This window comes from Equus caballus, chromosome 14 (genome assembly GCF_041296265.1).
Source record: "Equus caballus isolate H_3958 breed thoroughbred chromosome 14, TB-T2T, whole genome shotgun sequence".
Lineage (NCBI taxonomy): Eukaryota > Metazoa > Chordata > Mammalia > Perissodactyla > Equidae > Equus > Equus caballus.
In genome coordinates this window covers 18,559,665-18,585,799 of record NC_091697.1, presented here as the reverse complement: position 1 = coordinate 18,585,799, position 26,135 = coordinate 18,559,665, and the positions used below count along the sequence as shown (strand labels likewise).

General features: G+C 45.2%; 1 protein-coding gene across 2 annotated transcripts in view; it reads left to right on the top strand.

The window, feature by feature from the left end:
• The first annotated feature begins 8,388 nt into the window (after positions 1-8,388).
• The window catches only part of RUFY1 (RUN and FYVE domain containing 1), a 54,111-nt gene continuing 36,364 nt past the window's right edge, over positions 8,389-26,135 (top strand). The window contains exons 1-5 of one of the 2 annotated variants that reach the window (XM_023617031.2): positions 8,389-8,936; positions 16,410-16,583; positions 17,901-18,018; positions 22,852-22,953; positions 24,344-24,467. In XM_023617031.2, coding sequence (XP_023472799.1) covers positions 8,645-8,936; positions 16,410-16,583; positions 17,901-18,018; positions 22,852-22,953; positions 24,344-24,467 — 810 coding nt within the window. In that variant the 5' untranslated portion in view covers positions 8,389-8,644. Of the gene's footprint in view, positions 9,105-16,409; positions 16,584-17,900; positions 18,019-22,851; positions 22,954-24,343; positions 24,468-26,135 lie in introns of both variants that reach the window. The other variant, XM_023617032.2, reaches the window with a different exon arrangement.

The following is a 26,135-nucleotide window of genomic DNA, read 5'->3' as shown; positions in this document are numbered from 1 at the left end:
ACAAGACATACAGATCAATGGAACAGAACTGAAAGCCCAGAAATAAAACCACACATCTATGGACAGCCAATCTTTGACAAAGGAGCTAAGAACAAACAATGGAGAAGGGAAAAGTGTCTTTAATAAATGATGTTGGGAAAACTGGACAGCCACATGCAAAAGAATAAAAATTCTTACACAAAAATCACCATACACAATAATTAATTCAAAATGGATTAAAGACTTGAATGTAAGACTTGAAACTATAAAACTCCTAGAAGAAAATATAGGCAGTACACTCTTCAACAATGGTCTTAGCACCATCTTAGCACCATGTCTGTTCAGGCAAGGGAAACAAAAGAAAAAATAAACAAATGGGACTACATCAGACTAAAGAGCTTCTGCAAGGCAAAGGAAACCAGGAACAAAACGAAAGACAACCTACCAACTGGGAGAAAATATTTGCAAATCATATATCCCACAAGTGGTTAATTTCCAAAATATATAAAGAACTCATATAACTTAACAACAAAAAAACAAACAACCTGATCGAAAAATGGGCAGAGGATATGAACAGATGTTTTTCCAAAGAAGATATACAGATGGCCAACAGACGCATGAAAAGATGTTCAACACCACTAATTATTAGGGAAATATAAATCAAAACTACCATGAGATATCACCTTACACCTGTCAGAATGGCTATAATTAACAAGACAAAAAATAACAAATGCTGGAGAGGATGGGAGAAAAGGGAACCCGCCTACACTGCCGGTGGGATTGCAAACCGGTGCAGCCACTATGGACAACAGTATGGAGATTCCTCAAAACATTAAAAATAGAAATACCATACAATCCAGCTATCCCACTAAGTATTTATCCAAAGAACATGAAAGAGATTTATGCACTCCCATGTTCATTGCAGCATTATTCACAATAGCCAAGATGTGGAAGTGACCCGAGTGCCTATCAACAGATGAATGGATAAAGAAGATGTGGTATATACATACAATGGAATACTACTCAGCCATAAAAAAAGACACAATCATCCCATTCGCAACAACATGGATGGACCTTAAAGGTATTATGTTAAGTGAAATAAGCCAGACAGAGAAAGACAAACACCGTACGATTTCACTCATATGTGGAAGATAAACAAACACAAGGATGAAGAGAACAGATCAGTGGTTACCAGAGGAGAAGGGGGTCGGGAAGTGGGTGAAAGGGGTAAAGGAGCAAATATGTGTGGTGACGGGTAAAAACTAGACTATTGGTGGTGAGCACGATGTAGTCTATACAGAAATTGATATATGATAATGTACAGCTGAAATTACACAATGTTATAAACCATTATGACCTCAATAAAAATTTTTAAGCATCTTAATAAAAGTATGTTTCAATGTTCAGTGTACTGAAGTTGGTAACATTACCATGGTGATGTAAAAAAAAATCCCAATTCTCAAGAAATATATCCTAAAGTATGTAAAGGTAAAGAGTCATGATTTGTGTAATTTAGCCTCAAAAAGTCCAGGGGGAAAATGTATATATATATAAATACAGATATAGAGCCAACACATACAAATGATAAAGCACACAGAGTGAAACGTTAACTACAAGCAAATCTGGGTCAAGGGTATACAGTCGTACTTTGTGTTGTTTTTATTCTTTGCAACTTTTCTGTAAGATTAAAATTCTTTCTAAATAAAAGGTTTTTTAAAATATTAGGGTCTGGAATTTCCTTTGAAATACGTCAAAAAATAAGATGGATTAATGGATGGATACAGGGATGAATACATAGAATAGACACAGTAAATGTTATACTCTATGTTTGAAATTTTTTTATAATAAAATGTTAAGGACAGGGGGAAAACTAGGCCCATTTGTATGACCTGTTATGGAAAAATGTTACCAAATCAGAAAGCCCTTTGTTTGAGAAGCCACTGGCAGGGGCTGTAAAGCCCACCTTCCCGGCCCTGCTGTCTTGCGGTATTTCCCCAAAAGCATGAGTTGGGCTGCTCTCAAGATTATCTCCTCCAACCCATGGCCACTGTGAGGTCGCTAGCAGGGAAAGGACAGGTCACTCAGCTGACATATGAGGGTTTACATCTGTAAATCAATTACGCAAATTATCAGGTTAACGTTTTTGCAAGTGAGCTATTTTTGAATTAATACAAGATTGTTTTCATAAAATTACTGTGTGACATAATAATAAAGATATATTTGGTCTCTGCTCCTGGTTCCCAGTAGAGAGCTTCTAAAACCTTTGTAATTTCCTGAGTGATAGGGGAGATCCAGCATCTTGTGTTATTTCCAATAAGCCCCTTTCAACAGAGGGGAGAGGAGCTGGAGATTGAGTTCAATTACCAACGGCCAGTGATGGAATCAGTCGTGCCCACACACTGGAAGCTCCATAAAACCCTAAACAACAGGGTTCAGAGAGCTTCTTGGCTGGTGAACACTGAGGTGCTGGGACGGCAGTGCACCCGCGGAGGACACGGAAGCTCTGCGCCCCTCCCCACAGACGTTGCCCTGTGCGTGTCTTTCATTTGGCAGTTCCCGAGTTGTGTCCTTTATAATAAACAGTAATAGTAAGTAACGAGCTTTCCTAAGTTTTGTAAGCCCCCCTTGCAAATTACCTAATGAGAGGAGAGGGCTGTGGGAACCCCCAACTGATATAGCCACTTGATCAGAAGTACCAGAGGCCCAGACTAGCGACTGGCCTCTGAAGAGGAGGGGACGGTCTCGGGGGACTGAGCCCTTATCCTGGGGGTGTGCACTACCTCTGGGCAGTTAGTGTCAGAAGTGTTGTGAGTAGGGAAACTGAGTTCTCCTTTTGGCTAGTTACCGTTTAAACTGCCATACATTGTTGCCACGTCAGCAATAGCACCTACATCCCATTCAGTTATAGCAAGGACAACCAACTCTAAAGTTCTAAGCTCAAAATAGAGGGCATCTTCATTATCGGAGGATATTTCACCCAAGTCCTTGCAGTTACAAGGCTTGTTAGAGAGCTACAGTCTTCATAATGTGAAAAGGTTCGCTAATGAATTAACCATTTACTCAAAGCTCACTGCCTGCTGGACTCTGAAGCACCTTGCACATGTCCTGCGCCACTGGCTGGCCAGGCTCTGGCCGGTTGTCAGCTGTCTGCAGTGCAAATCAATTGTACAGGGAAACTGTGAATCTTGCACACGATGCAAAATTTCACGGAGTAAACAAAAGTCTTGCTCAAGTCCCACCCAGTTCCCACACACAGCCACTGACACATGAGGTCAGCAGAAAAGAAAATCAATGTTGGTGATCCAATAGGAGCTTCAAAATAGAATGGTTGAAAAAAAATAAATTTAAAACTTGCATTGAATGTGAAGAGTGAGCTTAGATAGGCTCAAAATATAGAGTAAAAGTACCATAAAATGGCTCGGTTTTTCCTATGTTACATCCCATGAAGTTATCCAGAAGGATGGAGGGCATGGTGAATGCGCTAATTCCTCCACCACTTTGGGCCAATTAACTGCAATACTAGCTACATGCAAAGAGACACAAATAAAATGAAAATGCAGGCACAGAAAAAAGGATATGATTTTGTCTATCAAAGATTTAAAGAAGCCTTGAGAAAAAAGATGAAGCCTAAATATTTTTGAACACTCTTTCTGACTTAACCATGAGTCAGGTGTGAAATGAATGATGCTATATCTCGATATCATGTAACCTTTCAGAAAAATTGTGTAAAAATCAGCACTTGTTCATTCTTTATTCATTCTAAAAACTAGCATGTGGCTACAAAGACATTCTAAATTTTGTTAAATAGAAGATAAAATAAATTTATGTTCATAATTTTTGTTATTATTCAAAATAAAATTTCAATCAAGTGTTTCATGGAGATTTTTCCCTCTTTATGAAACATTAGCTCCTGTTTCACACAGATGCACTTTTTTATATATCTTTTTAATGATTGTGAAAAATCAGACATTCAGAAAAGTAGGGAGAATATATAACAACTCTCCTATATTCATCACCTAGATTTCAAAACTGTCAAGCTCTTGCCATATTTGCATCAAATATCTTCTTGTGCTGAAGTATTTTAAAGTACCTTACAGACATCATGCCATGTTACCACTTATCATTCCAACACAGCCCCAAAAAACAAAGGCATTTTTCTACATACCCACAAACCATTATCACACTGAACAAAATTAATAATTCCATAATATTATCTAACATCCAGTCCCAGCAGGCAGTTCTGGCCTCCCTAGGGTGGCCTCTCGGGCCAGGTGCCAGGGGTGCTGCCCCTCTGGGAGGGTCTCAGTGTTTCCTGCAGGAGCTGCTTCACTTCCTCCTTTCTTTCCTGTATTTCCTGTAACCTCGAAGTTAGATCTAAAGCTGTGTTGTCCAATGCAGTTGTTACTGGCCACAGAGAGCTATTTTAATTTGAATTAATTTAATTAAAGTAAAAATTTCATTTCTCAGTCACATGAGCTATGTTGCAAGTGCTCAGAGGCCACCTGTGGCTCATGGTCACCTTATAGGACAACGCATGTCTAGAACATTTCCGTCACCTCGGAGGGTTCTATTGGACAATGCTGCTCTAAAGTCTTGATTTGTTTGTAGGCAAACATTTTTGGCAGAAGACTTCATAGCCAATGATGGTGCTTCATACTGCATCGTTCAGAAAAGTGATTTGACTTCAATTAGCTGTTCCTGGCACCAGGGTACCAATGATGTCCAGATAGTGAGGATCTCCTAGATTATAAAATGCCAACCGAGATGAAAAATGTGTACACGTGAGATAAAATTAGTTCAGCCCCAGGTGCTCTCAGCTGATGGGCCAACTCAGAATCCAGTGAAGCCATGAGGATCCATCTCTGGACACTGGCTCAGGCAAGTCATTGAACCTGGGGTGCTGCATTAGTCAGTTTCTAGTCCACACCAAGGAGAAAATGAGCAATCTGCAACTGCAGCACGTGGGCAAGACAAATCCTCCTGCGATGGGGAAGCCATGGGAAATCTGTAAGCAGGAAGGTGAAGGGACCAGCCCTGGGTCTTGGGAAGCGCTCGGGCTGAGCTGTCTAGAACAGAACGGAGGAAGCAAAGCCCCAGCATGCACGGAGACATCCTGGAGAGTGACTACAAAACCCAGTGAGAGTCCATGCGGGCGGCGGCACGGGGAATAGAAGGAAAGGGCCAGATTTGAGAGACGGGGTCTAAGAAATGATATGAGAATCTTCCAAAAGGCTAGAAAGAAAAGTGGGAGAGACAAAAAATGGGCAGAGGGCAGAATCATACTCAGGAGGCAGCAGACAGGTGAAACTCCAGGCATAAGAAACAGGTCTGAGCAGAGAGGAGAAAAGGTCAGGGACAAACCACACAGAGGGCAGGGGTGAGGAATGGCCACACGTTGGGGGGGGAGGGACTTTTTAATTACTATAGAACATTTCAAGCATGTGGAAAATTATAGAAAACAACATAACAAATACGTTAGTGTGTCTTCTAAATGTTTCTATTTGTACTTCAAATAATCACACACATCCTGTTCACCAAAACCTCTCTTACCAAGATTTCTCCAGAGTTGATCTCATATAAAGTAACAACCGAAAGAACTTAGAATTGCCATGTTTGCTGCTAGGAGAACTAAGATAATTATGCGCAAACTCAATTGCCTACCCTGTCAGGAATACATATTTTATTTATTTATTTATTTAATTTATTTAGAATGGTTATATAGGTCTCATTGATTTTTTTTTTCTGGGGAAGGTTCACCCTGAGCTAACATCTGTTGCCAATCTCCCTCTCTTTTTTTCCCCTCCCCAAAGCCCCAGTACATAGTTGTGTATTCTAGTTAGAAGTCCTTCTAGTTCTTCTGTGTGAGCCATCACCACAGCACAACTACTGACAGACGAGTGGTGTGGTTCTGTGCCTGGAAACCGAATCTGGGCCGCCCAAGCAGAGCATGCCGAACTTTAACCACTAGGCCATCAGGGCTGGCTCAGTAATGCATGTTTTACAATGCCCCGTTTACTACTCTGAAATGAAATTCATAGATAATAAATCTACCAACACGCAAAACTTCAAAAAGTTAATATAACGTCCTAACTGTAATATAAAAATGAGAAATAAATCTATAACAAGTATTCCAATACAACTAGCAGGCAGTGTCTTAATGTCTTAAATACCAAAAGCAGCCTTGCTGTGGGTGATGTGATTTTTTGAAATGGTTACTAGCTCTTAGGTTCTGAACAAATCAATTCAATTGTATTCTGGGAAAACTCAGGGTTCACTTATGTAGTCATAATACTGCTCACCAATATCCCCAGTTCTCCTTTTCCCAGACAGTAGTAGGATTGGACTTGCTAAGTCCCTTGAAGTTGGAGGTGGCATGTGACTTGCTTTGGCCAATGAAAATGTGTGTAAGTGAAATTTGTCACTTCAGGGTTGAGGCTTTTAGTGTTGATGCAAAACTCTGCTGGCAGTGATGGCACCTCCCTTAGCGCAGCGTGACGAGAAACAAACTTTTGTTGCGTTAAGCCACTGAGATTTGAGGGTTACTGCAGCAGATGACACAAAAAAAGGAGTTAGTGTTTTCATGCCAAATGGAATTAGGTTCCAGGCTCTGATCATTATAACCAGGCTTTTCACCTACACGAACAGCCGGTGGCATTGGGAAGTCCTGAAGGATACTGGACAATTGTTTGTTATGCCAGATTACCTAACACCCCTGTCCACCCCACTCCGTAAAGACAACTAGCACCCTTTCAATCATTGTGACACACAAATTCCCCAGGCACTCCCCACCCTACTCTCCCCACAGAAAATAAGTGGGGGGCATAGTGGTTAAGTTTGTGTGCTTTGTTTTGGCAGCCCAGGGTTCACAAGTTCGGAACCCAGGTATGGACCTACACAGTGCTTATCAAACCATGCTGTGGCAGGCATCCCACATATAAAATAGAGGAATATGGGTACAGATATTAGCTCAGAGCCACTTTTCCTCAGCAAAAAGAGGAGGATTAGCGGTGGATGTTAGCTCAGAGCTAATCTTCCTCAAAAAAAAAGAAAAGAAAAGAAAACAACTGACCTTTAGTTAAGACGGGTTAGGGGCTGGCCTGGTGGCACAGCAGTTAAGTTCCCACGTTCCGCTTCTCAGCCGCCTGGGGTTCGGCGGTTCAGATCCCAGGTGCGGACATGGCACCACTTGGCACGCCATGCTGTGGTAGGCGTCCCACATATAGAGGAAGATGGGCACGGATGTTAGCTCAGGGCCAGGCTTCCTCAGCAAAAAAGAGGACTGGCAGTAGTTAGCTCAGGGCTAATCTTCCTCAAAAAAAAAAAAAGAGGGGTTAGTCCACCCCTCTCCTAAGATGCCAGAACTCAGGCTTCTAAAGGGGCAGCCATCAGGAAATATACTCTGACTTGCCAAAGCTTCCAATGTTTCAAGAGAGGGCCAAAATCCAGATTTTTGTGTGACATCTGTTGATGTCTAAATATTTGCAACAACTTAAAAATCTTTTTAATTTAAATGCTCTGAGAGTCACACAAAATAGTTCTCCTAGTATGATGAGGCCCACATCCGGCACTTTGCAAACAAAGTGTCAAATTGTCACTAAGTGTCCCAAGGAACTCAAGACTGGGTTCTCGAATATTTAACTGTTTAAGAGATGCAATCACCAACCACCTTCAACCAGACCAACCCTAACAAAGGGAGCTAGGCCTATGACCTTTGCCTCATTTTTAATGCTAAGATCTCTCCAGGAGGAGCTTAGGCCTTATTGCCATCACCTGCAGTGGGTGTGGAAGCATGTTTTCCAACTGAGCCTGCACAAGAGGAACTCCGGGTGCCATCACTTGGAAAAGAGTCCGTGTGCCCTCCTATTTGCTGCAAATAAGCTCTACTTTGTGGGACAACTACTTCTGGTCCAGAGTCTGAGTTTAACTCACCAGGAGGCGAACCCACTTTGGGTTGGGAAACAAAAAGTTAGCGAAATGTGAGTTTCTATTTGGCCAAAGTCCCTTCTTTTCCAAGTGAGGAAACGGACTGAATGATTTTGTACAAGTGGATGGCGTCTTGCCCAAGCTGTGCAGTTGGATAACAGAGAGTCATCACAATTGCTAAAGGCTGCACGTACTCCTGAGAGCAAGATCCCATCTCACACTGGGCCTTGGAATCCCAGTCCACCAGTGTGCTCTTTCCTGCCAAGCCATCGCATTTCCTTATTTAATTTTAAAAAGTCCTTCTTTCCTGACTCGCCTGTCCCAGACTTTCCTTACGGGCCCTTTTAGGGCTTGCTCTGAAGCCTACTGCAGAAAAATGACGAAGTAGAAAAAGTAAAATATGAAATGAAAGTTAAAAAGAGGAAACAGGGTCAAAACGACGGCTGTGGCCCGGGGCTGTGCTCCCGGCGGCCCGCGCGCGACTCCAAGGGAGAACGCCCAAGAGTAACTCCGCGCAAACCGGTCCTCCCGCCTGCTGGAAGCTTGGGTGCCTCTCATGTTAGGACCGTACTTTCCTGAACCTCTTTAAGTTGAAAGAAAGGCAAGCAGGGCTGGGAAGAGGAAGAACATTGCCAACGGGGCAAAAAAAGAGCGACAAAGGAGCCAAAGCACCCTCCCGCGTGCCGCCCGCGCCCGCCCGCGCCGAGTCCGCCGCCTGCCGGAGCCACGTGACGCGGCCAAGATGGCCGACGGGGAAGACGGCTGCCCGGCGGGGCGGGAGCGGGGGCCGGAGCCGGGGCCGGGGCCGGAGCCGGGAGAAGAGTTCGAGATCGTAGACCGGAGCCAGCTGCCCGGCCCGGGAGAGCTGCGGAGCGCGGCGAGGCCGCGAGCGGCGGCGGACGGCTGGTCCGCGCCCATCCTGACCCTGGCGCGCAGGGCCACCGGCACCCTGTCGGCGAGCTGCGGGAGCGCGCTGCGCGCGGCCGCGGGGCTGGGCGGTGCGGACGGCGGCGCCGACGGCGCGGCGCGCGCAGGTAGGCTCGCCGGGCGCGCGCGTGCTACCCGCGGGACCGCGGCCGTTCGCGGCGGCCGGGGCTGGCCACGGCGGTTAGCCGGCTCGGCCTGTTAGACGAGCTGTTGACCAGCCTGTCGCCTGGCCCGACGACTCGCCTGTTTTCTTCATGCTGTGCAGTCAGGCCGAGGTACAGACGCGGGGGCGGGGGGCCTGAGATCGGGGCGGCGCCGTACCTACCCCTCCCTTCTGTGTTCCCCAGACAGCGTCCTCACTCCCATTGGTGGGCTGTAGACTAAGGAAATTTACTAGTGTAAGCTTCGGTAGTCAGTGTTCATTTTAAAAGTACATAGGAAATGATCCAGTATTGGTTGCTTTAAGGGTCAAAATGCCAGCCCAGCTCACACCCCCGGGTGTTAGCGCCTCCCGACCCCCCGCGGAGTCGAAGCGCCAAGGCGGCAGTCGGCAGGTGCGGGTTCCAGGCGAGCTGTACCAGCAACTCGCTCTGTGATGTAGACAAGTCAACCACATTTCCCAGCCTGTAAAATAGGATTCTTTCACCCGGTTTTCACCCGATGACCTCTTACAGTCCTTTTCAAGAATAGAGTTTCAGCCTGTCAGTAAGGAGAATGGTAACATTAACTGATTATGATATTGAATGTTGCTTAGAAAGCCCTATAAAGCCAGATATTTAGAGCTGTGCTAACCAATACAGTAGCACTACCCATATGTGATGCTTAAATGTTAAAATTAAATTAAAAATTCAGTTGTATCTTCATAGTGCTGTGGGGTAGAGCTGACTAAAGACTAGCGCTAAGAAGCATGATTATGTGCCTTTGAGGTTTCTTGATTCCCTCCTATCCACTGGTAAATTTGCTGTAGAAGTCATCACTGAGGCCAGAATAGTGAATTGTGAGAATTACAGTGGTTAAGAAAGATTAATGAGTAGAGAAGTTTAAAAGCTGACTTGTGAGATTCTGGAAATGGAAAGTAGGACTAGGAGGTAATGAGGAATCCTGTTCAACCCAGGAATCTGGTTCCAACCAGCTCACCACCTTTGCACATGTCAGTGGGTGTTAGACGGTAGACCCAACCAACGGAAGTCAGTCTGAGAGGGAAGGCATGGGGTCTTCTGGAGGCCTCTTAGATACTTCATGGCACACAGCAAGCAAATTATAAATGTTAGCTGTTGACTGATAAATAAAATGTGCCAGTGCCTAGAAAAGTGCCTAACACAGAATAACATTTGTTGAACAAATGCACAGTTGAAAATCACTTGTTTTCCATTTATAGTAGTGCTATAAGTAATAGCCAACACTGATATTGCACTTACTGGGTGCCAGGTATTAGTCTTAGATCTGTACATACATTGATTCACTTCATCCTCCTAATAATCCTAGATGACAGCAAGGCTGGCTTCATGGTATGCAATTCATGCAGGCTTTGATCAGTGTGGTCACCCAGGGCCAGGCACTCAGAAGTGGTCCACACTTGAAATTCTTACTAATTTTATCTTTGAATTTATGTTTTGTAAGTGAAGTTCAGTGGAACAAAGGAGCATGCGTGAGGGCCTTGGAGCTGGGCTCATGTGTGGTTCCACCTTCCGCTACCCCCCTGGGACAAGTTCTCAGGCAGCATGGCCCACTCAGACTGCCCTGGGGCTTCTTCCCACCCCTCCCTGACCCTACTCCATGACTACTCCTGGCCCTGGGAGAGTTGAGGTCACGCCCTCTGAATCTCAGGGCAGGGCAAGGTGTCTGCCATCTTACCCCAGGGCTGGCACTGCCACAGCACGTTAGGCAGGCAGCTGGGCAGGGGCCTCTTGTCCACCCAGCCAGATACTACCTCCTTGCAGGAAGTTGTAACCCCTTAGGACTGTGGGAAGAGGAGATTGACTTGTGAGCCGGCCCCATGTGATAGGTTTTGTTATTATCCCCATCTTATAAAGACGGAAACTGAATTAAAGAGAAGTAACTTGACCAAGTTACTTAGAAGTAACTGAGCTAGGACTTGAACCAAGACAGTATTCCCCTCGAGCCCACGCAGTTAGTCACAACACTTCAACGCCTCGATGCCTTTAAATAACTTTATAAGCAAAATGCCGTAATATATACCATATGGATTTTTTAATTAGTCAATTTAAAGAAAATATTAAGTAAGTCACTGCCACTCAGATCTGGCAAAAATTGTGAACATGGCTTACTAAGGGCTGAAATGTCGAGAACTGCTGGGATGAGCTGTGTGGCTAGTCCCCAAAGGTAACCAGAATTTGAAGCCAGCAGGTGGGACAGGAGTGGGGGTGGGGGTGGGAAAGGTTCTGCAGAAGCTTCAGAAAAGCAGGTTAGGAGAAGGAGCAGCCACCACTTCAGCCAGGGCCAGGCCCAGGCTGCCTCATTTCGTCTCTCTTCCATTATGTGCTTACACAAGCAGTGAGGAGGGAGACTTTTCAGAGGGAGCACTGAGAGGCAGAGATGGAAGGTGAGCAGCACTCTCGCCAGGTAAAATGTGTTTGGTAACAGAGGTTTAAGGAAAATGCTGTGGAAGGTTGTGTAATGCTTTGATACTTATTTTTGTTATCCTGTGTGGGGTCTGGTAGCACAGCATGCCACAGTGTTTGCGTTCTCTGTGGTTGTCTGGTTTGGTTTGTTGTTGTTTTAGATTGGCACCTGGGCTAACATCTGTTGCCAATCTGCTGTTGTTGTTGTTGTTTCTTCTCCCCAAAGCCCTCAGTACCTAGTTGTAGGTCTTTCTAGCTCTGCTGTGTGGGACGCTGCCTCAGCATGGCCTGATGAGCGGTGCTAGGTCCGCGCCCAGGATCCAAACTGGTGAAACCCTGGGCCACTGAAGCGGAGCGTGGGACCGTAACCACTCGGCCATGGGGCCGGCCCCTTATTGTTGTTTTAAGAAATAAATGCACATGGTAAACAAAGAAATCAAAGCCATACAAAAGGACATTCAATGTAGAGGAAGTCCTCCTTCCCAGAACCTGTCCCCAGTCCTACTGGATCTCTCAGACTGTCTGGGCATGGAGCACGTGCTCACATGTCACCAGTTTCACACAAACCACAGGACAGACACTCGATTCTCCATCCTGCTTTCTAGAGTGAGGCCTCCTCCTGAAGGATGGATAACGTGTTCAGAATGAACATCTCGCATGTCGGGACTCCCTCACTGCAATTTTCTAACTATTGAGCTATCTATTTGCCATGGGGTAGGTGGTGTATGTATTACGCCGTTCTCTGTTCTCTTCCATGGCAAATTTTATTTTCCATGTGTCAAAACGCTCCTGCACAAGTGGTGCAGCACCTTCCAAAATGAAGCACAATAACTTTTCCACTCCACATTGCTGAGCTCCTTAAGTCAGCCATTGAGATGATAAGTGAAAATTCCTGAAAATTAGCAAAGTGTCAGAATGGTTTTCTTCCTTGTCAGTACAGGATAACACCACACTATATGATAAGATCTTTCAAGATACCAGAGGGCTACTCAAAACTAAAACTCAAGTTTATAAAGAGTCTAGTCACTTCTGTATAATTCAGAACCTAGCAAGAAAATCTGTGCGGCCCCCTGCCCCTCCTCAGTACTTATTCTCTGTACCGAAGGTTACAACAAACTGGCAGCCCTTTGAGCTGTTGGTGGCTGGTAGTTGCATTTTTTTAATCCTGTACATTATAAAAGCATTTTTTTTTAATTTTTTAGCCAATTAGCAGTTTTTACATAAAAATGCAGAGCTCCGGCTTCTCCTGAAAACCCCGACCTGGCAGTGTTGACCAGATTCCCCCACAAGAGGGTTTCACTCAGCAGGGTTCCTCCCGTGCAGTCGCTGCGTACTCCCTCCAGCTCATCCCATACAGCCTCACTCATTCATGTTCCAGGTCCGGCACTGTGTGACAGTCAAGGTCAAGATCTCTGATCAGACCATTTATTTGGCAACTCGATAAGAGTACAACTTTGTGCCATTCTGTGTGTTGAACTATTATTAATGAAGGTGAGAGATGTGAATAGCTTGCCCAAGGCCGTAAAGCTAGTAAAATTGAGATGGACTGGCATAAAGATCCTCCCAGCTCGAATTTTCCATAACTCTCTAAATTGAGCATGCATGGGAATAGGTGACTAATGGAGCAAGGGTGTGGCCGCAGGACACTGCCACAAACAGTGGTGGGAGCCACTGCCACCCAGCTCTGATCTCCTAAAAACTAGTTTTCACAGTTTTGCTCATATGACACCCTAAAAGAATCTTCAACTTTTAAAATTGACATATAAAATTCTTCATCATAATTTTAAAGTTGAGAATACATTTTCTGGTCTATTGTAAATATTGACTTGTTAAAATAAAACGTACATCATTCTTTTAAGTGTAGCAAGTGGTATATAAATACCTTAATGATTTGATAAGCACTACTATCCATCTTAAAAATAAATAACGTTATTTAATATTTGAAAATTTTACATTTTTCCCTTTTATTCCTTGAACTTGAATTTCCATTCCACCCCATATGTTTTAAAATTTCTTATTGGTCATCCTATCATGTCTCAGCAAAAAGTATGTAAATAAATTAAAATTTAATAAATTTTTCTTTTTTTTTTAAAGATTGGCACCTGAGCTAACAACCGTTGCCAATCTTTTTTTTTTCTGCTTTATCTCCCCAAACCCCCCCATACGTAGTTGTATATCTTAGTTGTGGGTCCTTTCCAGCTGTGGCATGTGGGACACCGCCTCAACGTGACCTGACGAGCAGTGCCATGTCCGCGCCCAGGATCAGGATCCGAACCCTGGGCCGCCCCCGCGGAGAGCACAAACTTAACCACTCGGCCACGGGGCCGGCCCCTAATAAATTTTTCTTGTGACTAAAGCTCTAAGTGTATAGAAATTTTTTCTTTTGAAATGAATTACCATTAAAATCATTAGTAGTGCTAAGTTGATAAAAGGAATATAATTTTTATAAATAATTATACATAAATTTTTCTTGGAGTTGCTTCTCTTAATGAGCTGAATCGTAGGTGAATATATATGATTTATGATAAAATGTGATAGGACTCAGCATCAATTTTATTCCTATTTTTTGGTTTTTTATAGATGGGATCCCTGAGAAACCTGGTTCATATAAATAAATAGAAATGGACAGTTTTGTTATAGTAATATTGCTGAAGTCTTTGAACTCCAAGTTATATGCCCCAAATCACACCGATCTAATATCAAAAATTATATTTTTGTTCAAAGCAGATGAAAATCACCTGACTAGCAAAAGGATGCAACCTAGTCCTATTAATTCCTCAACCTCTGGGAAGCTCCCCAAAAAGGCTTGACCAAGACTTATCAAATGATAATAATACTTGTAATTATTTCAGTTAGTCATCTTGTTTAACCCAGAACACTCAAAATGGTTGGAGACATCTAAATATTGCTTGTTTCATTACTCCTTTGCCAATACAATCTTTTTTGACAAAAAGACTTAGTTTACATGTACTTCAAATCCATTTCCATCAAAAACTTGGACTACAGTCTTGGCTCATTTAATTTACGGAAGCTCCATCAAGTTAATGGCACATCCTAGGGAGGAGTGTTGAGACTAGCTGAAAATAATTGCATATATGTATATTGCGGGGGCTGGGGGGAGTTTAACTTTCTAAATTCAGGATACCCAGCAGAGGGCTAGAAACCGCCCCCTCCCCAGGCCAGTCTCCTTAACTAAGCGCAGTAAAGCGGCGGGAGACGGGAGCGCTTCCTAGCTTTGGCGACTTGATCATCGTCTAAGGAGGCTCTGTCCCCCCGCGTGGCCTTGCTGCACCCCAGGCCCGTGCGTCCGGACGAAGGTCCGAGGGAGTTGTGAACTGCCCGTCCTCTGTGGAGCGGAGAGAGTGTCCGTGAAACTTGCGGATCTGGAAATCGATTTTCTGAAAACATCTGGGCCTGCCTCGCCCTGGGCAAGGCTTCCTGGGTGTGTATTCCGATTCACAGACCTCTAGCTGATAGACCTGGGCTCCGTGTCTTCTTTAAAGGTGAATTTACAAATTGCTTCTGTTGTTACTGAGACCAGTAACCAGAAACCCTGTTCAGGCTTTCTCCCTCTTGATGAGGTTTTGCAATTTTTATTTCCAATGCCAATCATCGATTTCATTCGAGTTTGCAAATTTATAAATATAATACATAGGGTTCTCTCCAAATTTAAAAATAATTATATCACCCCCATTCAAATGCTTTAATTAACCCATTTTTCTCTCTCCACAACCAAGATGAAATGTTTAGGCCGGTCTTTCTTTCCCAGCTGCACTCTTCTTGGGTTTTGCTGACAGAATTTAGAAGTTTTAGTCCCAGATAGTCTCAAATCTCAATAATATTTACTTAATACCTTTTATAATTTATAATAATAAATTCATAGTCAAGATATCATTATTTTCTATTTCGCTATGTCTGTGTGTGTACATGTATGTGCTGTCGGCCCTCCGTATCCGCCGGTTTCCCAAGATCCGGGCTTGGTTCAATCCCCGGATGTGAAACCCGCGGACGTGGGGGCTGGGGGGCCGCCTGTGTTCAGTGAACCACAGCGGTTCAAAGGAGGGGCTTGAGCATCTGCGGATTTTGTGTCCGCGGGGGTTCTGGAAGCAATCCCCCACGGACACTGCGGGATGACTGTATGCTCTTTTAATATTTGTACGTCCATATTAATTAATGCCCAGGAAATAAAACGGGTAAACAAAGGATTCATATTCCAGAATATACATGTCAAGACAAAGGCAAACAATCCAACATGAAAGTTCCAAGACTTAGCAGGCAGTTCGCAGAAGAACTCCTAGGGCACGACAGCTCGGACAGCCGCTCTCCTGGGCGGCCGCGCCCGGCCCTGCACCGCTCGTCTCCGGGGCGCCGGCTTCGTCTCAGGCCTCCGGCGCTGACCGCGGACGGACGTGCTTATTCTCCAGGCGACAAGACCAGTGGAACTGACGCGGAAGGCGGCCGAGGTCACGTATCCTAACGGCCTTCCGTACCAGGTGTGCAACTCGTACCTGCCCGCCACCTGTGGCCGAAGGACAGGCAGCGGCGAGGCCCGCCGGGGCCGCGCTGCACGCAAGAGCGGGCTCCGGCCGCCTGCCGCCCCGACGTGGGCGTGGCCTCGAGCGCGGCTCGCCCAATAGGGATGGCGGGGGCGGGGCGCTCCTCCGCGCCCTCTAGTCTGGGCGGAGCTTCCCGGCGTTTGCCCCCTTCCATTGGCCGAAAACAGAACACGAGGGCCGTCGCCCTAGCAACGCGCGCAGCTGCCCGAGAGGGGCCTCTCGAGCCTGACCACAGGCCCCGCGGTCCAGGTGTGGCCGAGACCTCAGGGGATTGGGGGCCGGGCGACTGCGAACGTCAGCGGTCCGGCCGCCGGCAAGTCCGCGCTGCGAGCGGCCCGCCTGGCTCTGCCGGCGCGGCCTCCCTCCCTTGCCCGGCGTCCACCTCCTCACCCCGGACTACGCTGAGTCCACTCACGCGGCTGTTCCTGCCTCTGCCCCGCAGCTTCCAAGTGCCAGATGATGGAGGAGCGGGCCAACCTGGTGCACATGATGAAGCTCAGCATCAAGGTCTTGCTGCAGTCGGCCCTGAGTCTGGGCCGCAGCCTGGACGCGGACCATGCCCCCTTGCAGCAGTTCTTTGTGGTGATGGAGCACTGTCTCAAACACGGGCTGAAAGGTGAGCCTGCGGGGCGCTCGGGCGCGCAAATGGGGCTGGCTGTTTGCTCGCCTTTATTCTTCAGTGCCAGACATTGTTCCGAGCGCTAGATAACAGCTGTACACAAACAAACGAGGGACCTGCCCACAACTGGCGACCCTCCAGGGCGGCGCCGTCCAACGGACTTGCCGTCTAAGCCACATGTGCGATGTTTAACGTGTCGGTAGCCACATTAGAAAAAGTAATAAACAGGTGAAATAATTTAATAATATATTTTATCGAACCCAGTATATCCAAAATAGTATTTTGACACATAATTAGTATTAAAAGCCTTATTAATGAGATATTTTACATTCTTTTTATACTGAGGCTTAAAAATTCACTGTGTTTTACACTCCCCATCTCAGTTGCACTAGCTACCTTTCAAGTGCTCAGTAGCACGTGTGGCTAGTGAGTGCCTCGGACAGCACAGTTCTAGAGGAGAAGGCAGACAGTAAACTCAGAAACAAACAAACATAATTACACAGTGCTACAAATTCCAGGAAGCAAAATGCGTTAAATGATAGAGAATCAAGGAAGAAGCTTTTCAGCTAGCGTGAGAGGGGAAGGTCTTTCTGGGGAGGTGAAATATGGGCTGAGACCTAAAGGAGAAGAAAGAGTCAGGCAGGCAAAGATCTGAGGCAAGAGCATTCCTAGCAAAAAAAAAAAAAACAGGTGCAAAGGTCCTGAGTGGGACCAACCTTGGTTTGAGGAAAACACCAGGTACCTGAAAGGGAGGCGCTGAGGTCAGGGAAGTGGGGCAGCTGGACGGTGTAGGCCTTTATAGGTCAGGTGAGGAGCTGGATTTGATTCTGAGTGTATTTGGAGGATATTAAGCAAGGGAATAACGTGACCTGACTTACACTTTTAACAAAACTTCCAGTTGTGGAAAACAGATTGTAAAGTTGGGGCGGTGACAATATTAGGAGCAGGGAGACCCATCAGGAGATTATTGCAGCAGTTCAGATGAGGGGTGGTGGCTATGATTTGAAATCAAGCCTTGATTTGGGCATCAGGTAGGAGGGGAAAAGGGGAAGGATTTCATAGGTGATTATTAGAGGCACGTTTTTTATTTTATGGGTGATAATTACTTGGAGAAAGAGCATAGTAGGTATATCAGAGAAACCCTGTCACCAGAGGAAGGGAGAGCTAACCTGTGACTTGGCTTCTCCCGGTCCCAAGACTAAATCAAGAGGATTAAGCGGTGGAGCTCTGCTTTTGGCTTTTGGGGGAGACTGTGGGCCCCGAACACATTCTGCAACCTGTTCTTATGAATAACACTTCTGTTTTCCCTTTTAGTTAAGAAGAGTTTTATTGGCCAAAACAAATCTTTCTTTGGTCCTTTGGAGCTGGTGGAGAAACTCTGTCCAGAAGCAACAGATATAGCCACTAGTGTCAGAAATCTGCCAGAATTAAAGTGAGTGAGTAGTAGTTATATTGATTTGATGTTTAAAAAAACTCCTTTGTGGGGCCGGCCCAGTGGAGCAGTGGTTAAGTTTGCACGTTCCGCTTCTCAGCGGCCTGGGGTTCACCGGTTCGGATCCCGGGTGCGGACATGGCACCGCTTGGCAAGCCATGCTGTGGTAGGCATTCCACATATAAATTAGAGGAAGATGGGCACAGATGTTAGCTCAGGGCCAGGCTTCCTTGGCAAAAAGAGGAGGACTGGCAGTAGTTAGCTCAGGGCTAGTCTTCCTCAAAAAAAAACACAAAACTCCTTTGTACTTACCAATTTCTCAATTCCTTGCTGATAAAACATTTTCTAATTTAGAACAAACTGTAGCGTGAGCCACACTCAGACTTTCGTCCCAGCTCTGCTGCTCATAATTCACATGATCTGGAGCAAGATGTGCCCCTCTCTGAGCCTCAGTTTTCTTTAAAATGGGGCCAGTGATTCCTGCTTGCCACACAAGATCACCTAGTTTGAAAAGGTGTTGTCGTCACCCAAGGAGCATTTCTAGGAGGAAAAGGAGTCATTGTCCTGGAATCACTGCTTTGCCTAATCTGGACAGTTTTCTGCATACAGTGTGGACCAGATTTTAGATTCCTGGACAAGGGGCATTTGTGAATAGGCTGAGACTAACGAATCCTTTGTCATGTCTGGGTTCACCCTTGGGATCCCTGTGCATAGGCTCAGAATCAAAAACTGAACAAAACACAAACAAGGCGTCCTTATAGAATCTGGTATTTAGAAGGGGCCCTAGAGATCCCTGGGCTGATGAGAAAGAGCCACCTCAGTCTCCCACAGCGGGCTCAGCTATGCAGCTTCTGTTTCATGCATTTTCAGAACATAATAGTCACCACCATTTACGAAGGGCCTGCCTCATGCTAGACACAGTGCTAAGGACATTTCATCATCTCCCTTAATCCTCCACAACAAGCCTGTAAGAGAGCTGTAGGTGCCTCCACCTGCAGGTGTGGGAACTGAGACTTGAGGGTGGGGAAGTGATTTACCTCAGCAAGGAGGGCTGGAGCCAGGAACAGGGCACAGGTCTCTTGGACTCTGAGACCCTCCAAATCCTACTCCACTCCATTGCTGCCGAGCCCCATGCATTCCTCTCAAGATGGGACTGAAGTCTCTGTCCCTGCCCCTAGGCTCCCAGCCCTCTGGGCCTCTTCTGCTCGTGACAACCTTTCAGATCTTCACTTGGTGGCTCTCAGTAGCTGGTGCCACCCCCCGCCCCACCACATTTCTACAGTTTGTTCTCTGGGGGAGGGATGCCCATCCCCTTTGACTAGCTCACGCCCGCAAGAGTACAGCTCCTAGACCAAGTGTCCTAGTGTGTTCTTTTTTTTTTTAAGATTTTATTTTTCCTTTTTCTCCCCAAAGTCCCCCAGTACATAGTTGTATATTTTTAGTTGTGGGTCCTTCTAGTTGTGGCATGCAGGATGCCGCCGCAGCATGGCCTGATGAGCGGTGCCATGTCCGTGCCCAGGATCCAAACGAGCAAAACCCTGGGCCGCCGAAGCAGAGCGTGAGAACTTAGCCACTCGGCACGGGGCCGGCCCCCTCCCAGTGTGTTCTGACTGGAGTGGAGCAGGGCTGTCCCTCCCCCTTTCCGATGATGCACGGGAGGCATTTTTGAAGTCTTGTTATGCTAACTCAGAGCTCACTGTCTCCTATGCCCACTACCTCTGTTTCCTCATTACCCCTGTGGATACTTAACAAGTGACAAGCTTAAACGGCAAAACCCTCCCTGTCCGCAGGAAGGGAAGTACCTGTGGCTCCCTCTCTGGGCGCCTTGCGAGGAGCGGCTTCACCAGCCAGCTGGGAGAAGACTGCTGCTTTGCTCCATAAAGAGCTGCAGTATTTTTACTGTTTCATTAAATAGTAACCAAGGTTCTAAAATGTCGACAGTATTTTGGAAGTTATGACCCGTGTTTTTTGGGGGAAGAGAATGGTTTACTCTAAGGTATTTTGAAAGTCACAGGATGAATTTTGCATCCTGAGAATCTCGCTAGAGTTTAATTCTCTTGTCTAAGTGAGATAAAAAATATCTTTTACAATATGGCCTATCACCCAAAATTTCTCATTGTTTTCATGTCCTGGTTTGTCATTGAACATACCTCTTCAACGAGGTATACCCATCCTACATATTAGCACTTAGAGATGAGGCTTCTCTCTCTTCTTTGAAAATTAAAAATAATCTTTAATTCTTATTACCTAATTTTTAATTAGAAAATAAAAAACAAGCAAAAAAATGCTTCCATTAGTCCACTACTCAGGAAGAATCCCTACAATTAATATCTTGGTCAGTATCCTTCCAGATCTTTCGATGCTACCCCAGACTCCTCGGCTCTCCGTAACAGAAATCAAGGAGCGGCCCCACCACAGCCTCAGGCTCTCTGGGGCTCACGCTGAGCACAGGGACACTGCACAGGACACGCGTCTCTCTGGCTGCTCCCCAAAGGGGTCGTCCTGCGCCTTTGACGGGGGAGGGGAGCTGCCCGGCGTCTCCAGTCCCCTCGGAGGCGTTGCGCTTCCCTCCCCCTGGTGGTGTCCCCCTCGCAGGTCCCCACCGGGCGGTGGTCCCTGCACCTGCCCAGCAGGTCCAGCGGGGCGGGGTTGCGCGCTCACTGCGCCGCCCCAGGAAGGCCGGAGAGGGGTCCCCCGAGGCTTGTGCGCATGCGGGAGTCGGCTGCTCCTGGCGGGAGCTGTGCTGTTGGAAGGCTGTTTGTCTGGGCTGCAGGAGTGGCAGGGCGGGGAGGTGCCGGCCTGGTGGTCAAGGGGCGGGGGCTGAGTCCCGTGCCTGTTCTGGCTCCCTTTCAATGCATAGACAAATAGGTAAGATTCTATTTTTGTTCTCACTCCCCCATGGCATCATATTGCACTCACCTTGTGAAGGGCGGTTTGACAGATGCACCAAAATCACCAATGCTTCTACCCTCTGACCCAGCAATCCCACTTCTAGTCCTTTTGCCCTAGAGTACTAACGCGTGAAAATGACACATGTACAGAATTATCTATTGCAGCATTATTTGTAACAGCAGAAGATTAGAAACAGCCTGGGTAGCAGCCAGCTAAATAAAATATGATGCAGTCCAATAATGAAACACTTTAAAGCTGTAAAAAACAAATGAGAAATACCCTGTATATAGAAAGATAATCAAGAATACGTACTCGGTGAAATAAACAAGTTGGAGAACAGCATGTATAACTTGTTAATTTTTTTGTAAAAGGGGCAGAAAAATAAGAATTTATATTTGTACTTGTTTTCACATGCATAAAAATGTTTTGGAAGTGAACCTAAACTATGAACAGTGTATTAATGTATGGGGAGAGGGAACAGGGAAAAGATTATTAAACCATACATAATGTTTTGTAGGCTTTTTTCCATTTAATATTAGATTTTAAGCCTCTTTCCATATCAAATATTCATCCGTGACATCATTTTTTTTTTTTTTTTTTTTTTTTTTTTTATTAATGTTATGATAGATTACAACCTTGTGAGATTTCCGTGACATCATTTTTGAAGTGGTCACATAGGTTTTGTGGTTGTCTGCAAATTCTCATTATCCAGACAGTGCAGTGGTGACCGCCCCCAAACATGCATCCTAAAATTATTTCCTTAGGAATATTACTAGACGTAAAATTGCCTGCTGGAGAGTTCTTCCAGTTTACACTCCCACCGAGTTGCACGTGTCAGTGTCCTTGTTTCACCTCATTGCCAACATTAAATATCTTTTTCCTACTTTATTTCGTGTCCTTTTTACTCTGTAACATCATTTATTGGGGGGAGGGGGCATGTTCCAAAGCCTTGGTGAAGTGCGGTTAACCCTCCTGGACCCAGCCCTGGAACCCCCAGGGCCCAGCGAGGCCTGCAGCCCTGGGCTCCCTCTGAGGCCGATGAGGCGGCAGTGCCTCCGGGCTGTCCGGGAGGGTGCAGGTGACTGCTCTGCCTAGAACCGTCTTTTTCCGTAAACAGTGTTGGGTCTACAGCTGGGAGGCTTTTTTCCCCTCCCCAAAGCTCCACTACCTAGCTGTATATTCTAGTTGTAAGCCCTTCCAGTTCTTCTCTGAGCTGCGGCTCCAGCAGGCTGCCCACAGACGAGGGTGAGGTTGGGCGACTGGAGCGGCCCCGGCCGCCGCAGCGCAGCGCGCCTGACTTTACCTACTAGGCTGTCAGGATTGGCTCTTTTATTCACTTCTGATTTTCACAGCAGGCCTTTTCAAAATTGACCTGTGAGATCGGTTGCACGACAATGTAAATGTACTTAACACTACTGACCTGTACGCTTAAAAAGGTAAATTTTATGTGCATTTTACCACAATTAAAAATAAAATTACACTTTTGAGCTAATGCCTTAGAAATCTTGTGAGACTTCAACACTTTAACAAGCACTATGTTCTGTATATTAGTCTTTTGAAAGAATGTGTATCCATTATACAAATCTAATCTGATATATACTGGCTCCCTGTGAAATTTTATGAGTATATGCAAAGTTTTGTCTAATTGTATTTGTTCCAGAAATCAGATTTTTGTGGCTTAAGATTTTTTTCCTTTTTTTGTGGGGAAAAGAAACTCATGCGCATGATACAGAATTGAAACAACCCAAAGGAAGGCAGTGAGCTGTTTTCTCAGCCTTCCCAGGCGGGGGCACCCCTCCCACTCCGAAAGCAGCTGTTCTTAGCGCACTCTGCAGTCACAAGCATGCGTGTGTGTGAGCCTGTGTATCTCTTTGGCTAAATCGAGTTTTTTTCTTTGTTATTTGTTGTTACACCATCAGTTTGCTTCTGTTTGAATTCTAGGACGGCTGCAGGAAGAGGCCGAGCTTGGCTTTATCTTGCTCTTATGCAAAAGAAACTGGCAGACTATCTGAAGGTGCTGATAGACAGTAAACATCTCTTAAGGTATTTTGTCACTTGTCTTTGCTTGTCTTTTGCTTTGTAAATAGTTAGAACACACTTCTGTAGATGATTTTGAGTTAAAACAAGAGTGTGTGATGTACACAGCTGTTAGTCAAATTATTACTAATCGTAAATATTCTGTGGCTTGGTTTTAAAACAGCAGCATTTCATTTTTTGAGAATTGATATCTGCAAGTCATTTATGAATGAAGAGTCATATTACTTTTCATTTTGAAAAGTCGTCTTGAAGATAATTCTTCAAAAATGCCTATGATTAGGGACCTGACTGGCTACTCCATTAAGTTTCAGCACACTGGTGTTATTAGCTCGGATAATAACCAAAAAAATGACTTTAGAACTAGATACAGTGGCAATTTTAAAGTATAAAACCCTGCTTTGGACAAGAGAATATATGTGTGTTATCTATTTTAGGATTCCATATCCAGTTTGTAAAATTTTATATCTCTTAATAAAAACTAACTGGCCATCTCTGAAATTTATGACTGGTTCATTTTTGATATTTATAACAATATAGGCAAAAATAATCATTATAAAAGGCATTTTCTCTAGAATATGACAATTTATAAGGGAAGAATCTCTCTAGAGCCAGTTCTCTTGTCTAATAGAGAGAAAATGTCTTTTACGGTATGGCCTGTCATCCAGAATTTTTCATGTTTTCAAGTCATGGCTTATTGTTAAACATCTTTACATGATAAATGCTGATTTCAAATATTTCATGTACTCTGTACTTTGAATGCAGTTATACTGAGTAACTTTACAATACAGATTTTGTTCTAATGAGCTAATTCTTTAATAAGTTCTCGTGCACTCACACGCACATAATGGTAAATTAGCAAATCGTTGGTGATCAGAAGCAGTGATAGACAGAGGATGGAGCCCTGCTGCAAACGGCTGAGGTGACTGGGAGACAAGGAAGTAACAGCAGCCAGGGTTATGTGGTTTATTCTTGGATGTGGAGGCTGTGCGGTTCCGCTTCCTATTGATATGAGTGTACTTCTACACAGCAGTAGTTCGCAGCAACACAGAAGGAGCCAGGGGACGGGAGGGGCCGAGTGATGGTCAGGAACACAGGAGCCAAGAGGAGATGAGAAAGACTAGGGTCCAGGGTCCAAACGGAAGAGTTCGCCTTAGACAGGAGTTGGGAGGAGCCCATACTAAGCCACAGGGAGAGAGGAGAGGCCAGAGAAGAAATAGCAGCACTTGAAGCAAGAGAGGGAAATGAAAGACAGGAGATTCACACGAGGGAGCTTCTGGCTCCTGGTGAGGTTGGAAGCCAGGCCATCAGCTGAGAGGTGAAAAGGCAGGGCAGGTGGGGGCGAAGGGGTGATAAAGGTATTTCTGAGCAGCTCCCCTGGCCTGTCAATCTCTTTCAGTGAGTTTTATGAGCCAGACGCATTAATGATGGAGGAAGAAGGGATGGTGATCGTTGGTCTGCTGGTGGGACTCAATGTTCTTGATGCCAATCTCTGCTTAAAAGGAGAAGACTTGGATTCTCAGGTAAAATGGGAATTTTGGCCCTAGATGGAATGCCTTCCTTAGGCCAGGGGTTTTACGTAAGATCTACAGACATGTGCTGAACCTAAGAAAGGGACAAATGGCAACGGGCCCTCTGATAGGGGGCTGTGCAAGGTGCCATGCTAGGCCAGAGGGAGAAGCAACCAGGGAAGGTCGCAAGGAAGGGTGAAGAAATAGCTTGGTCAAAAGGCACAGAGGCACACACAAAAAGCACAGTATGTTTGGGAACAGGAAACAGATCTCTGTGGCTGCAACACAGGGTCCTCGATGAGTAAGGTGAAAATAGAGGCTGGGCCCGGGTGTTAGGCCATCAATGCCATGCTAAAGGGTTCAGCTTTCGTCCCTGGAGCTTTGGGAAGCAATTGGAAGTTTTTCAGCAGTACACTGAGATGATCAGGCCTGGGTTTGAGAAAGATCAATCTAGCAACCATCCAGTAGCAACTCATCTACTTCTAACCATGAGTTGGAAATGGGCAAGAACTGAGACAGCAAAAACATTGAGCAGACAAGTCTAGAAGTCCCCAAAGGCTGGATGGGGTTGGGAAGATAGAGTTAGGACACATTTGGGAAGTCAGGTTGATAAAAGGAGATACAAACGAAAGTTGTCAGTAAGGCGCAAAGCGTCCTGTGGAGTGAGACAGCCCTCTAGGGGTAGCCTTTCCCCCTGCATGGGAGCCGGTGACCAGGGCTGAGGTCTAAACTCCTGGTGGCAGGATTGTAAATGTCTGAGGAGGACAGACCCCCTGACCCATCCTCACTTCCACCCCTCTCCATGGCACCTGTGGCTGTGGCTAGGCCGCTGCCAGGCCTTCTTCCCGCCATGTTTGGATCTGAAGAATCTAAAGCTTCCTCAATACTTCTGTGCCCAGGTCACCTTTTTTTTTTTTTTTTTTTTTGGTAACCTCTCCTCCCATTTTTTTTCAAAGTTTTGTTGTTTTTGCATGTTGAAAAATTTTCAAAAAGTACAGAGAAGGATTTTTAAAAAGAAACAAAATATCACACACAATCCCATTACTCAGAGACAGAGAATTCAGTGTCATGATTGGGTATGTATTCTTCCAGCACACGAATAAGGGGGGGCGGGGAGTGTATTTATTTTAGAGAGCAAGAGATTTGCAGATTTCTTTTTTATTTAACCAAAATATGATTATTCCAAGCACAGCATTTTGTAATTTTTTTAATTTAACAATATGTCCCATATAGCTCTCAATGTCAATAGAGATGTAAACCGCTTCAAATGCATACTGTTCCATGTGATGAATGATGAATGATGAACTTTATTTAATCAACACTTATGAACTTAGGTTGTTTCTCTCTGATAAGAGCAATATTATAGACGTCCTCATACCTCTTTGTACTCTTGTCTGTTCATTTCCCTAGGATAAATTTGGGGCTAGCAGTGTCAAAGTATACACATTCTACATGAGTGTTGTGATGATATGATGAGCGTTCTTGGCCTTTTTCAATCTGATAAACAAAACAGCTCTTCATCTCAAATGTACATTCTCAGGAACTTAAGAGGGGGCAAGGATTTTTTTCATGTTTTAATTTGCCATTGGTCGTTCAGCTTTTGTGATTATCTGTTCACATCCTTTGCCCATTTTTCTGAGTTTTCCATCTTTTTCCACTCCTTTATTATAAATTAAGGTT